This window comes from Panthera pardus, unplaced genomic scaffold (assembly GCF_024362965.1).
Source record: "Panthera pardus isolate Hobbes unplaced genomic scaffold, ASM2436296v1 HiC_scaffold_10, whole genome shotgun sequence".
Classification (NCBI taxonomy): domain Eukaryota; kingdom Metazoa; phylum Chordata; class Mammalia; order Carnivora; family Felidae; genus Panthera; species Panthera pardus.
This window is the reverse complement of record NW_026526655.1, coordinates 30,829,485-30,845,656: the sequence shown is the minus strand read 5'-3', so window position 1 is coordinate 30,845,656 and position 16,172 is coordinate 30,829,485. Positions and strand designations below refer to the sequence as shown.

General features: G+C 38.3%; 1 protein-coding gene across 4 annotated transcripts in view; it reads left to right on the top strand.

Annotated features, from left to right (window-relative positions):
- The window catches only part of PARD3B (par-3 family cell polarity regulator beta), a 1,011,329-nt gene that overhangs the window by 528,467 nt on the left and 466,690 nt on the right, over positions 1-16,172 (top strand). For 3 of the 4 annotated variants that reach the window (XM_019446282.2, XM_019446284.2, XM_019446283.2), the window contains exon 5: positions 14,623-14,711. The exons of the other annotated variant lie outside the window; for it this stretch is intronic. In XM_019446282.2, the coding sequence (XP_019301827.2) occupies positions 14,623-14,711 (89 nt within the window). The remainder of the gene's footprint in view (positions 1-14,622; positions 14,712-16,172) is intronic. 4 annotated transcript variants of the gene reach the window in all.

Sequence of the window (16,172 nt, the reverse complement as noted above, 5' to 3'; positions counted from 1 at the left end):
TAGTGATCTGGCAGATTTGGAAAATAGCCACTTTATTTTTTTAAACCATTCCTTTCTATTATATTCGTCATTTATTAAAAATATAGTTCAGGAAACACTCAAATATTTGTAAGTCTTAATAAATCAACATTTTGCTGAGTGACTAGAAAGATATAGTTCCTTTTTTGTTTGTTATTTCTATCTGCAATTATGAAAAAGCGCACTGGCCCACTATTCTTTGGGAGGATAGGCAGAAGTGGAGTCTGGTGCACAGACAACAGGATGCGTGAATTGGTTTGCTTGCTGACTTATTTGTTCTATAAATATGAGTGTCCACTGTCCACTGACAGAACTCAAGCAGAGAATCTAATGTAGACTGGCATGGCTTGCTTTCTTCCAACTTCACAAAGTCAAAGCCATGGGAACTTTCATGAGAATTTCAGATGACATTGATGCAACAACCTTTACTAAGAGTAAGTACTTGTGTTCTTGAAGCCTGGTGAACGTAGAGGCGAGAGAAATGGCGCTGATGTACGTGCTATGTGGAATATTGGCCCCGTGATTCTGGAAGTTCACCATAAGGCTGGATTGTGGCTCTTATTTAAGAGGAATCAGAAACTCTAAATAGTCTGCGAGTTTCATCCTCTGCCAGTTTTAATTGCTTAAATTTCTTGTCCCATGGAATCGCCCCGCTAGCTATGCCCATTTGGTGGATTTGGATGGGATTCAAGGATTTGGATTAAATCATCATTGTCTAATAGAAGCAGTTCTAAATGTGAGTTAAGAAATCTGTAGAGTATACCTTTGCCACAAATTTCTAGTAACGGCTTGGGGGCAGTGGTTGGAAGAGATTTAAGTAGTAGAGGGCGAAATTTGTCAATCTCAGAATAGCCAACAAATGGAGCAGCCGTCAAGAACATCGAAGCTTTAGTACTCACAGATTTAACATTTGAAATCTCATGTATACTGCATGTAAGCCAAAGGTCCAGAGCATGTCATAATTTGTAATTTTGCAATGGCACGATGTGAGTCACTCACACTGGGAAGTCCATGTGCAGGAATCACTTAGCTTGTCAAGGAGGCTTCAGAAAAGATTGCATTTGCTGGCAGATTTGGCAGGGATGTTTGTACTGTGCATCTCCCCTCCCTGGAGATTCTTGGGAAGGTAGATGAGCAGTGTGATCAGTGGGATACCCTCCCAAATCCACTCTGGCCTTTTAGCTATAGCAGCTGCCACCTGCCCTATTCAGATATTGTCCCCTGTAACAATCACTATATAAGGATATGTCTGTGAAAACATTTATTATTTCTGTACTACAAATCTCTTATGATTCTGTCAAAAATATGGGCTTAGATGAGCAGGTAAATATCAGATCTTAACCTTCAGATCAATGTCAAGATTGGGGAGTTTTGAAAGCCCTGAAGTTTTATGCACAATTCTGTGCGTATATGCATATGTGTGTCTGAGCTGGGAGATGAACCATTGCTGTCAGTTTTGCAGGTGAGATTATGATCCAAAAAAAAAAAAAAAAAAACCCAAAAAACAAAACAAAACCAAAACAAACAAACCAAAAACTAAAACTGCTTTTGATAATGATTAATTTCTGTTAGTGTATTTGCTTATACCAGCTGTTATACACAGAAAGGGGTTGAGGTTGGAAAAAGAATAGCACTACAGTTGGGATCTGATTGCTGCTTGGTTGAGTTGAATTTTAGAGCACACAGAAGTAATTATTAGTGAGGCCAGTTGCTACTATCTTCTCTCTAGCTGCCTTGCTTCTTTCTCTGTAAAAGCTCATTAAGGTGAGAGGTATATATGATTTTATTCCTAGTACCTAGCACAGTGTGTGGCACAATGGACCCACAATAAGTGTGTGTGGACTGAATGAATCCTGTTTTGCTCATGGGTTTGCTGGCCCTGGCTAAGTTATCATTCAATATGTTTTGATTCATAAGACATCGCACTGGTGAGTCATAAGGACTTAGCTTCGCCCCACCCTTGGCTTCCTGTGTTTGATTTTGCTTTTGGTCATAGTTTCTGAAACAGAAACAAGATGTTACAGAGTGAAGTGAAGGTGTAAGAGCCCTGGGGAAGTAGAAATCAACCAGGATGAGAATGAGAGAAGGCATGGGGGATGTAGATGAGTAAATTAATTAAAATAATGGGACAGGAGGAAACGCTGGAGGACCAACGTGGAGACCGATAGGTGAAGGCAATGATAAGGGAATGGCAAGGAAGGATGCCACAAGTTCCAAAAGAGGACAAAGAATCTCAGTCTAGAAGCAGCTCTGCAATGGGGGTTGGGAGCATGAAGAAAACGGACATGTCCTATTTCAGAGGGTTACTGAGGAAGTGGTTTCAGTTGGGAAAGTCAGTTTTCATTGAAATCTAGGTGGTAGAGGGGATATTTGCTGAAATTCTTGAGCTTGTGATGGAGCTTCAGGGAATTCTTGGAAAAAATGGAGGAGAATGAGGGTTTGGAGGCATTTAGGAAGTGATATACCATTGAAGGATAAGGAGGTGCCCAAGGAGGGAAAAACAGTGAAGAAGACAATTGAACCAAGAGGTTGTTTCACCTTGATCTATGTTCATATCTAAAGAAATGAGACAGCTGGAAGAAGAGGGGAACATGGAGTAAAAGTTACAAAGCAGCTTTGCTTCAGTAGTGGGGCCTCGCTTACGGACCTTCCTCGGTGGAAGGTCCCCAGCATGATCAGCACTCTCCGGTCTAGAGGCTCAGGGTGTGGAGGTTTCAGCATGGTGGTGTTTCTTTCCCAGCCGGCAAGAACCTGGCAAACTCCAGCTTCCAGCGACCATGGAACTTAGGTGGTTTTAAATATTGGCTTAAAATCATTTTATAAATAATGGAAGTCATTTTAAATTACATTATAATAAATAAAATATAAAAGCATATATAAAGAAACATAACCAGCCAGGTACAAATCGGTGCATTATTTTACTTCAATTATTTCAATCCATAAATAAAGATTAGCTTTCAATTCTACTTTAAATTCTCTTGCCAGAGATGCCTCTGGCAATAGTTCCAGCTAGTTTGCAGCTTTGAATGCAAAGACAGTGTCATATTCATCTTTGAATCCCCCCCCATAGAATCTAGCGTAATACTCTGTGTGCTGTAGAGAGTTCACAAATGTTGAAATATATATATTTTTTTTTTTTCTTTTTTTATCCAATGTTACCTAAGAGACTTTAAGGGAAAGTATTTTAAGGGAAAAGATTTCTTTATCTAGTTACATGTCTAAAGTGAAATATTCATCGTATTTCAGGGCTGTGCCAGGTGATAGGTATACAAGATGGAAAAGACACATTCCCCACCTTGAGGATGTGAGAACCAAGCAAGAGAGACCCGCGAAGGAAGCCCTGCCTGCCCTGAAATGAATATAGAACTTTTGTGTGGCATGAAAGTGGCCTGAGGAGCAGGACTGAATCTGTGCAGAGAGCTCAAGGAGAAAGTGCTTGTTTTGTTAATGGGCATTAGAGGAGTGATAGAGATTTGCTAGACAAGCAGTGGTGTTCCTCATGGCTGGTGTGTCTAGATATTTGTTGTGCATCCACTTTGTGCCAAGCATTGTTCTGGGCTTGGGGTTATACAAGTGAACAAGACCACTGCTTTCATGGAGCATACATTTTAGCTATTGACAGCTCGACCAATGAGATCTTCTGCATGGGGCACAGCTTCCCCTTACACCACAAGCACTGTATAGTTTTAAATAGAGAACATTTGTTTTTGAACAGAAATGCACGACGGCTTCCTCACGTGATCAGAATACATGAGCTAGTCTAGGTATAGCGAGTTATGCTGAATCTCCCCAGTTGTCTATTGTATCTCTGTATCTAAAGAAAAAAGCAAAGAACACGACACAACACAGAAGCATGGATTTTGCTGACTGCCACCCTTGGCTACAGCTGTTCTTTGCAGTTCAGACCTCTGCACTTTCTTTAAAGCTGTTTCCACATGCTGTTAACACCCAAGACAGCACAGCTGGCTCTGCCTTACCTACTTCTTTTCTGTGTGCCGTACTTTCGCTCCTCCTGCTGTTCTCCTTTCTGCACATATGTCATGGCCAAGATTGCTTCAAGTGCCCCTTACATTGTCTGAGAAGCTTCTTCCCCAATGTTTATTTTCAGTTGGTCTTCCAACATAAGCTAGTGAGATAGCTTTTTTAAAACCAGAGGCTTCCAATAAAGGTGTCATGAAATAAGATGCAGGCATGACAAGATGAACGGCAAAACGATTGTGTGGAAAGATATATGGAGGTCATAGGAGAGGAGCAGGTGCCCGTGGAGGGGGAGGAGAGTTTAGGGCTGGATGAGAAGAAAGTAAAATGCCTACAGGATGGAGGCCATAAGGAGTGTTTTGGGGGTGCCTGGTTGGCTCAGACTCTTAAGCATCTGACTGGCTCAGGTCATGATCTCGGGGTTTGTGAGTTTGAGCCCTACATCAGGCTGTCTTTTGTCAGCACAGCCTGCTTTGGATCCTCTGTCTCCTCTCCCTGCTCCTTCCCTGCTCGCACACCCATTTTCTCTCAAAAATAAATAATCATTAAGAAAAAGAAAGACTTTTTATACGTCCTTGAACATGAATGAAGATGGGTTGTAAACTTGGTACCCCATCTGATAATTATAAAGGGTTTTTCAACACTTTTGACTTTCTTTTAAAAATATTTTTGAAAGTTACCACTCAGCTAATCACACACATAATTCCTCGTGCTATTTTTTTTTTCCTTCCTGAAACAGTCTTTATGGACTTAGTCTATGGATTCAAAATATCCTGTATCCCATTTTCATAGCGAAGATTTTCATAGTGAAGCCCAGCAGGGAAGTGTGCCTGTGCAAGCAAGAGCAAAATGCACATGGAAATGAAAATTATTCTTTTAATAACGTGTCCTTTTATCTTTACCCTCTCCCAACCAAACCTGGAATTTGTATAGCTTTGCCTAAAAGCACATTGTACGTTTACCTGAGTCATACCTGATTGAAATAAATTTAAGCCAGCAAAATGAAAACGATTAAGGTGGGATTTTTTTTTTTTTTTGTAATTGCTGAATTATCCCAACTTCCTTAAGTCTTTTTATATTTGCCAGCTTTGGGTGATGGTTTGTAGACACACATAAGGCCCCAATGGCATCAAACTGTCCACTTTGACAGTTCTGTATTCTAAATATTTGAGAAGATGGTACAGTTTAAATGGATTAAATGGGAGAGAAGCAGATGTTGACAGCACCTTTGAGTGTATGTTTTACGGTGGGAGCGTGATCTCAAGCAGACCCTTATGGGAGAGGGTGCTGTGTTGTTCGGTATTGACACCCTTTCAGTCCCGTACAGCATTATCTTGTACCTCAGCATTAAGCTCAAGTGGTTTTGCAGTGGTTAATAATATAGAAAACTAGGGAAAATTAGCTCTAACTTGGGTAGGGGCAATAATCTAATTATAAACCAAAGGGGATCATGTTATAAATACATTTGTGGGGCACCTGGGTGGCTCAGTCGGTTGAGCGTCCGACTTCGACTCAGGTCATGATCTCGTGGTCTGTGAGTTCGAGCGCCATGTCAGGCTCTGGGCTGAGGGCTCAGAGCCTGGAGCCTGCTTGCGATTCTGTGTCTCCCTCTCTCTCTGCCCCTCCCCCGTTTATACTCTGTCTCTCTCTGTCTCAAAAATAAATAAACGTTAAAAAAAATTTTTTTTTAAATAAGTAAGTACGTTTGTGTCAGTGTTGTATTGGAAAAAAATACATGTATTTTCCACTTTTCATTTCAGCACTTTGTGAAATGTGCTGGGTGTAAGAACAATGGATATTAAAATAGCGGTTGCAGAATCTCCTTGTTGAATTTCTGAACTTTCGCATTTCTAAAGATTTTAAAGCAGCCTTTCATTGAACATGTTTGCTTGGGACACAGCCATGCATCGGTGTTGGCCTTCTGTGGAAAGATCAGAGCAGGTGACATGCTGATCCTGACATCAATGGTGGTTATCATTTAATACCTCGATGAGATTGGTCAGTATGTCTATTCTACCCAGATCCCACAAATAAGACAGATCCTCCTGCTCTTTAAATTCATACTGGATTTTGACTGCCTGATATCAAGTGTATCAGGCCTTTATCAAGGCCACTTTATAAATTCCTACCAGAATCACACAAGCAAAAATTACCAACAACCCCAGCAGGTAAAATGTGTAAAGGGTATACATTAAAAAAAAAAAAAAAACTATTAAAAAAATTCCATTTGTCTTCTCAAACCTCAGTCTGAATACTGGGAAATCCTAACAATGAATTCTAACTGTGCTAATTATTAACAATGAGAAGGAAAGGAAATATCCAAGAAAAGAGCATAGAATATAAGATAATGAGGTGGAGAGGGGAGGGTTTATTTCAAGTATGCTTCACCTCATGCCATACAATTGTTCCTCAAAAGTTATTTAGAATCAGTATGTTAAGAAAGTATAAAATTATATATTTCTATGAGAATTTGCTTCTCAGGAGAAGCTTTCCAAGAAACCAATTGTTCTAATGAATAATCACTCTTAATTGATCTCTTGGAGAATTTTTATATTTCTTCAGTGGGGGCTTACCTGCCTTAGTCTGTAGCGTACCTTCACTAAGCACTGGGACATTTTATATCTGGAATGGAAATAGAAATCTTGTCTTCATTTTATAGATAATGAATTTGAGGTCCAAGAGATTAGGTGTCCCGTCACTAGGCAAAGCACTGAGAGAGCTTGTATTGGGAACTTTGTCCTTTGTCTGAGAGCTGAGCTTAATTTTACTACTATGCATTGGTTTAAAATGTATTTTTGTTAAACCTGTGCAAACTATGCAACAGCTCTTGGACACGAACCAGATGAAGACAAGGTATGGCCACCTCTGTGTCGTCACTGGAATTTAACCTGGGAAGCATGTCATTTCCAACTGTGCAGTCTCTAGGAGACAGTCCACTGGAAGACGGCTGGCTTTTAGTGTATTTTCCAAAGTTCAGAATCATTTAAATCCCATCCAGTCTTATCCCGTATCCATTCAGGCACAAGCATTACTTGTGCCTTAGCAGTGTGTGTGTATGAGTGCACAACCACCTCATAGGCAAGGTTTGGGAACTAATAATTTATGATCTAATTAATTGTATTCCTCCAAAATAACTTTTTATCTAAAAGCAATGGAATTAGTAGAGCTCAATCTTCAGAATAATGAAACACTTGATAGTTTTTCATGTAAATAATGTATTTTAATGTTTTGTGACAGGATACTGTTTCTTCATTCTATTTGCATAAAATCCGTAACTAAGAGACATTACAATGTAAATATGTTAACACGCCTACACACGGACCTAAATTTTAGGAGACATGGATCCTAAGTTTCACTGTGGACGTGGACAAGACCTTAATCTTTTTGGTTTGGGCTATGTCCATGTGTAAAATTAAAATAGGACTCCCAAGGAATTATTTAGGATTATCAAGAATATGGAGCTAGCTTTATATGACATATTTTGAGATCTTTGAAAAAAGATAAAATATATCCAAGACATTATTAGAGTTTTTGTTAATGTCATTGAAAGAAAAAGGATCCATAAAAATAATGTCAGCATTCATAGGTCAGCAGCTATTTCCTATGATACACAGAAAAAAGACTGAGCTGAAAATCAAGAATCCTAGATTCTGGCTTTGTCATTATCACAATAAACTGGGTCTCAGTTTCCTTAGCTATAACATGAATGGACTAGACTAGCTCATCAGCACCAGTCTTTCCAGTGCTTAATTAATATCATCAAGGATTTCTGAAGATCTGCACTAGTCGCTATATGGCAGTGTTTCTCAAAGTGTGTTTCCTTGACTAGAAGCATCAGGAACTTGTTAGAAATTCAGACTCACAGGGCTTACCCTAACCTATGACATCAGAACCTCAGATGGGCCCCAATAATCTGTTTTCACAAGGCTCCTGGTGATTCTAATGCATGCCAAAGTTTGAGGATCACTGTTAAAAATAAAATAAATTGTTCTCATTCTTAGGAAACTTGAAACAGCATTTCAACATCTCTGATTTGAAATTCTTGCCAATTTCTAGACATATGGATATAGAATTTAATATATAATATATGTAAATAAAAATATGAAAAAATGCATATAAAGTCAATTATGGGCATGGTGAAATTGCTAGAAGTGAAACAGTTTGAGGTAGTATCTGTGCAGCCAACTGAGAGATTTCCCAAGGTGAGGCATTGCCCAAGGCATGAAGAGTGTATATTAGGTCAGGCTTGAATAACAGCACTTGACTACCAAAATGCATGATCATTTCATATGTGTGCTTCTCAAATACAACTTGTTTTTACTTAGCAGAGATATTCTTGTTCTAAAATGTAAAAACAAATATTCTGAAATTATGCCCAGAATTTTAATTTTACCATTTACATTATGTTTATGTATGAGCATCAGGCACGTAACCTGACGTTCAAATCTTCTCTGTATAATTTTTCTATTACTCTCATTCTACAATTCATGTGCGATTTCAAAAGAAACTTACAGTTGGCTTTTGAGAATGCAAATATTGTTATAATATGCACCTGAGCTTTGAAACATAACTCAATTGCAGTTAAAATTTTGTGGGCAAGTGGTTTCAAATGTGGCGAAGGTGCATTGAGTGGGGGGAAGACATCAAGGCTGTGTATTTTCACCTATATGTCAAAGGCATCCGTCGATAACGGCACATCTATTTTTGTTCTCAGCTGAGACATGAAAAACTGAGCTGTAAAACTGTTTTTAGTATTGTTGTAGAGCTGTGGTCAGCCAGGGAAAAGCAATGAGAATTTGGGTAGCGTTTTCTTCCCGAAAAGTTTTATCAAGGGTGTTCAGTCTATTTGGGGATGTATAACTTCATGAGGCTCCATCACGAAAACATTCTCCTGCATGAAATCGGTGACTTCTGCCAACTGAGATATGAAATGATAGCCTGGTGCCAACACCATGCTTGCCCTGGGGAGGAGGACCCTGCCCGGTGCTGGGCCTCCCTTTCATGCAGCCTGTGAGCCCTTGCAGTTGTTAGCGTAGTGCTAACTAAATGTAAACACCTTTACTTTCCAGCTGCTGCTAATTGGTTTGGGAATATTTATGTAAGTGTTGATTTTCAGGCTAAAAATAGTGCAGTGATGTTTAAATCCAACTCATTCTGGCTGTCAGAAATGCTCCCGTGATCCTGAAAGTGTTGCTAAAAATGTTCACTTTTTAAAAATTGTAGTAATTAAACTTGTCTGTTGTGAGAGCCACATAGGATATGTTGCCTGCTCTGATCAAAGAGATAAAGGACAAGCTTCTTTCAAGGCCTCTGCCTGGTCAGCCAGACACAACCTCCTGCTGAACTTTATTAGAGAGCAAAGAATTGTAATGTGGGTAAAAGGAGGAGACGAAAACAATTTTGAAGTTGCTTTATACCCTTGTATTCTATGCAGTGGAGCACATCTCTCTTTTTAAGTTAACATTAAGAAAATAATTTTATTAATTAAGTATAGAGCTTCTCCAACCATTGACTATTTCTAGAGGCAAGTTTGGGGATCTGAAATCACATAATTAATATTTCTCAAGTCTAAAGTTAAATCTAGTGGCTGTTCAGCACCAGGTGTTTATACCCCTCACTCTTCATAATCAGACTATTTTTGCCCCTTTACTTCCCAATTTAAAAGTCAAATTCTACAGATTTTTCTCAAGGTTATTTAAATAAGCTATGAGGGGAAAAAAATTCATTTTTAGATATGTGTGATTTCGTGACTTTTCACCATGCAGTTTAGTGAAGGAAAAGCCCAAGCGCTCTTAAATTATCGCTCGTCAGATATTTTGCAATTTCTGGAAAAAGGTGATCTCTTGGACCCTGTCAAAAAATAAGCTGCTGTTGTCTATAAGTCTTGAAGCACTGCATGCCTACACTGTTGTTGAAGTCAATTTGGAATTGGCTTTGTGTCCTTGCAGGAAGCCCCGAGCCTCTGTCCGCCTGCCCCGTCTCTAGAGAATATCAAAGGATTCTGTTATTGCAGTATATAGAAATGATTTTGGCAAGTGACAAACACTGCCCGTTAGTGAGACGATAAACTATAGTAACTGTCCTTTTTTGATAGCTGTGGAAAAGCAAAAAGTTTTTGATGCTACTTTTAAAATAGAACTCTTGCCTTAGACATAGAAGTCTGTGAACGTGTGTGTGTGTGCCTTTTTAAGGCTGTAGTTATTGACACGATTGCTGTAAAACTACAGTCAGTTCAGAATTACCCTTGAGCAGATTATCACATTGCAATTGGCCCAATATTGCTTTCAGATTCTAATTGACATTTCCAGATACTCAGAGCATTAAGTATGTTGTTGACATAAATAGAACCTTTACTTACCATCTAACTAGAACTAGAAAAAAAAAAGGTATTTTAACTTGTAGCATGTTGATTTGAACCAGAAAGTGTGTTATTTTCTTACCTTAGCAAGGGATAAATAAGAAAATTTCACCTGAAATAGAGAACAAAGAGGCAAAGATAGTTAAAATTTTATAACATATATCCCAATTTTTTCTTTGACATTCCGAAGCTATATATCTATGAAGAATTACAGAGCCAAAGAGAATATTTATTTTCGTTAATAGCCACTGTTAACCATTCATGGATGAAAAAGCCTTTATTTATATTAAGATGCTAATGCTCTCTAAATTGATCTACAGATTCAATGTGATTCTTCCCAAAATCTAGCTAGCTTTTTTTTTTCTTGCAGAACTTGATGTTCTGAATCTAAAATTTGTATGAATATGCATGGGACTCGGAATAGCCAAAACAAAGTTGGAAAAGAACAAATACGGAGGACTCCCACTTCCTGATTTCAAAACTTCATATACAACAGATAATCAAGACTATAACACAAGTATAGATCAATGGAATATGACTGAGAGTACAGAAATGAACCCTTTTACAGTTGTGCTCAGTTGGGTTCTGATAAGGATGTTAAGACAACTCAATGGCGAAAGAATAGTGTTTTGAACCGATGGTGCAGTCACAGCTAAATATGCAAGGACTGAGGTTGGACCCCTACCTCACACTGCGTACAGAAATTAACTCAAAATAGTTATATGCCCAAATACAACAGCTAACATTATAAAACTCTTAGAAGAGGGTCTCCTGGGTGGCTCATTTAGTTAAGCGTCTAACTCTTGATTTTGGCTCAGGTCATGATCTCACAGTTCGTAAGATCCAGCCCCGCATTGGACTCTGCTCTGACTCTGTTGGACCTGCTTAAGACTGTCTCTCTGATCCTCCCTACACACGTGTGTGCTCACTCTCTCCCCCTCTCTCTCTCCCTCTCAAAAATAAACAAACATTAAAAAAAAAACTCTTAGAAGAATATATAGGAATGAATCTTTGTGACCTTGTAGTAGGCAATGTTTCTTTGATACAATGCCAAAAAGCACTAGCGACAATAGGAAAAAAGAAAAGATAACTTGAACTTCATTAAAATTAAAAACTTTTGTGCTTCAAAGGGCACATTGAGAAATTTCAAGAAATGTCTCCCACAGAATGGGAAGAAATATCGGCAAATCATGTATCTAAGGAATCTGTGTACAGAATATTTAAAGAACGCTTAAAATTCAGTAATAAAAGGATAAATATTTAGATATTTCTTCAAAGAAAAGGTACAGATGTCCAATAATCACATGGGAAGATGCTCAGCATCATTGGTCATTGTAGAGAAATGCAAATCATTAGCCACTGGGGACGTGCAAAATAAAAACCACTTCACACACACTACGATAGCTCAAATTTAAGAAAGAAAAATAAAAAGTGCAAAAAGGCGAGGACTGAGAGAAATTGGAATCCTCATCTATTGCCAATAGGGATGTAAAATTGTGCAACACTTTGGAAATAGTATAGCAGTTCCTCAAAATGTTTAACAGAGTTACCATATGACTCGGGAATTCTACCCCTACGTATATATCAAAGAGAAATGAAAACACATATGCACACAAGAACTTGTGGTTCTTAGCCACATTATTTCACAAGTGAACATTATTTCAAATGTTCATAGCAAAATTATTTATAATCAATAAAAGTGGAAATAACCCAAATGCCCATCGAGTGATGAATGGGTAAACAAAACGTGGTATATTGATACAATGGAATATTATTTAGCCATAAAATTCAGTGAAATATTGACACATGCTACAATATGAATGAACTTTGAGAACCTCATATTCAGTGATAAAAGCCACATATCTTATGATTCTGTCTGTGTAAAATGTTCATAAGACATAAATTCTTCGAGACAGAAATTAAATTAATGATTTCCAGGAGTGGGGGTAGGCAGAATGAGGAGTGATGGCTCATGGGTATGCAGTTTCTCCTTGGGGTTTTGAAATTGTTTTAAAATTAGATAGTGGTGATGATTGCAAAATTCTGTGGATAAGCTAAAATAGACTGTACTTTTTAAAAGGGTTAATTTAATAACCCTTAAATAAATACACTTTAACCTTTAAATAACTTAAATAACCTTTAATAAAAGGGTTATGTGAATTATATCATAATGTGCCTTCTATAAGAAAAAAAAATAGTAGGTCTTAAAGCCCCAGTGAAGCCTCTCAGTGCTTGAGGCTGCATTCCTGTTGACATCTTAAAATGTTGCAACCTCATGAGCGATTCTGCCCCAGAACTCCCCTATCGAAGCCACTTCTAAATAGTTGATTTCCAGAAACTATGAGAGAGAATTGTTGTTGTTATTTTTAATCCATTTAATTTGGGAGTAATTTATTACACAGCATTTGGAAACTAATACAATGCCATTCTACCTCATGCGTTGGTTAACATTCACTAAATGAGCTCTGTGTGTTGTGTACTTGGCAGAGGACTAGACGTGTCCTTACCCTTCATAGCACTTCATCTTGTGTAAGAGGGTCAGGTAGGAAAGTATGGTTTTGACAAATGCAGCCATCAAGTGTTCTGACATGTGCAATAGTCGCAAGTTCAAATATTTTGTTAAATTGTCTACGTAAGTATTTTTGTAACCTGCCCAGCCCCTGTCTCTTTTCTCTGTAAGCATCTCTCAAGCCCTTCATAATAATATGAATGTTTGAAAGCTTTCAAAGACATTCATCTTTTAAGATTTGGTGCCCTAAACTAAAAAGTGTTCTTTAGCCTTTTAGATTTTCTTCCCTTTCTTTATCCCTGTGGAAAAGAGAAAACAAATTAAAAAAAAAAAAAAAAAGAAAGAAAGAAAAAGAGAAATCTAGTGTAGACCAAGTCCTCCACAAAACCCGCAAGCCAATGTGAGATGTTGCTACTCAGTCTAAAAGTAAAATACGGGGGCAACTGGGTGGCTCAGTCGGTTAAGCATCCAACTTCACCTCAGGTCATGATTTCACGGTCCGTGAGTTCGAGCCCCGCGTCGGGCTCTGTGCTGACAGCTCAGAGCCTGGAGCCTGTTTCAGATTCTGTGTCTCCCTCTCTCTTTGACCCTCCCCCGTTCATGCTCTGTGTCTCTCTGTCTCAAAAATTAATAAATTTAAAAAATAATAAAACAAAAATAAATAAATAAATAGATAGATAAATAAATAAATAAATAAATAAAAGTGAAATACATTTTACTCATTTCACAATGACATGCTGCTGGAGTTGTGGCTCCACATCTTGTTTTCTTCAAGATATGAACCTAATTCCTTTATGCCCAACCTCTGACCTGATATATTGTCTTTCCTTGTTGTTGAAATGATGCTGTCAGATCCATGAATGTTCTGTTTACAGGTGTGGTTGTTGACAACCGGTCTTTCTTTCTCCGTGTGGTTTGTTGTTTTGGCGAAACCTGAGTCCGTGAAGAACGCTGTGACTTTGCTTCTAAAGAGTGGTGTATCTGCAGAACCGCTCTGTTAAAGTACAGCTCAGAAGCCTCACAGAAATCTAATGCCTTCCAAGTGAGATTCTAAATCAACTTGCTTTTTGGAATCCATTCTCCCTATGTGACAGCCAACTCAACTTCACCACTATCTTGGAGGACTCTACTTCCCTGACCCTTTTCCCTTTCTGTAGTGGAAGAGTGCTTACCATTTTAGAAACGAAGTGGTTAATTTTAGTTTCTCTCTGCTGAAGATCATTCTCAGAGTGAAAGTCTTATGACAAAATAAGAACTCCGGATTTCTTTTCCTGCCACAGTCCTGTTACACTTTTGACCGAAGTGACCTTTCCAGGCAACTTTTTTTTCCACGGATTTTGCTTTCTTTATATTTTTAGTGTCACCAGGGGGTGCAGGCAAGTACAGTACATTAAAGCCAATACATCACCACCTGTCAGTGGCACCTTCCCTTTGGTACCCCCTTTTCCTTGCTGATGTAAAACACTCAGTCCCAAAAGCTTATGGTTGAGTAGCAGGAAGCTAAATGATGTATTCCACAGCTCTTAACATATTGGCTTGTGTAAATGGCCCGTTTGAGTATTTCAGAAACCAAATGGGAGAGAAAAGAACATTGAAAGCCCTGAAAAGATTAACACCTGTTTCCAGTCTTCAAAGAAATTGGAGCATACTGTATATATCTAGAGGAAAACCATTTGCTACCTCACATTGAGACATTTTATTCAAATTTTCAGTTCTAAATGCATAGCATCCACATGCTCATGGGTTTGTTTGACTACAGGATTCCACACAGAACTTAGAAGATGGAGAAGTTATGAATGGTGTGCAGACAGAACTCCTGGCATCGCCGAAAACCAAGGACGCATTGAGGTATTGACGTGAATCAGAGTATTTTAGTTATTTCAGGTTGATGTTTGTTTCTTTCACAATCTGTAGTTGTTGTTTTTTTTTTATTTTATAGGGAAGATGAAGATAAGTAGCATAGTGGAGTGAAACCTTCCCAATTCTAAAATTAATTAGTCATTCTTTTATTTCCTTTTATGATATGAGAGCCTCCTGACAAACATATATGAATGAGCCTCCACGTCTTTCAACTCGTCTGCAACCTGGATTTCTTAATTGCTTTTTTCCCCTTTGAACACCAGTTTAAAGTGAATTTTCAGAGTTCATTCTGGTTGAATGTTTTACAGGGACGTTAGCTCCTTGAATATTAGTTTGCATTGTGTTTTCACCATCTTGCAATATTTTACTCAATGTATGTGAAATGAATCCCGTCCGTCACCCAGGATCTTTCATGTTTTTAATGTAAGTAACTCATTATATGAAGTCCTTTGCTCTCGCACTTACCCGACACTGACATTGTTCTGCACTGATCTCTAGTTCTGCCTTTGCTACTGCATGGGTTCGGCTCCCAGTTTCGCTGCTTAGCAGTTCTATGAGCTTAGGCGAGTTACTCATCTCCCTTTGCCTTAGTTTCCAGTCTGTAAACAGAAATAATATTAAAACCTTCTTGAGAGGGTTGGTATGAAGATGAAATGACTTAGTGTACGTAAAACACTTTGAACAGTGCCTGGGCCAGAGTAAGCCCTAGGGGTATTGGCTGCTGTTGGCTCCCACTGTTACTGTTACCATTGTCACCATCGTCTCTGTTATGAGGGGGGGGGTGCTGATCATCACCACCACAACCACCATTCTTACCGTCATTTTTTCTAAGTTGCTTCACATTTTGTACCGGGAAAGTAATTCCATGTTCAATAGATTATTGGCTTCAGCGCTCAGAGGTGATGCTTCTGAGGTTGACAGTCATTCATGTACTCAACCTATTCTTTTCATTCAGTGCAGTTACTAATAGTTGCCAGGCATTTTACATGGAATTAGCTTTTTAAAAAAAAATATGTGATCATCCTTTATCACACTGAAATACTGTGCAGACTTTCCTGAGGCTTACAATTTATAGCCACGTGACATAGTAGTCCTGTTTAGATTATATTTCTTTGATTACTGAGATGCACAACATTAAAATTTTGGTATATGAAATCTCCTGGGCACTGTCTTTTGAGAAGTTTGATAAGATTGTTTTTGGAGGTGGACATAATGAATGTAATACTCTTCTTCTATTTGCCTTTAATTTCATTTTTTTCAATGTTAGCTCTTGGTAAAGTTTGCTAACATCTTGGCTAAACGTTAGGTAGATAGATGCTGTTGAGTGAACAGTTGTTTGATTTATGCCTAGAGGAACAAAGTAGCTAAACTTCCTCCAGGTACAAAGAATTGAGAGGAATAGAGTATAGGAATTAAGAAAAAAATCTTTAATTAAAATGTATGTATGCA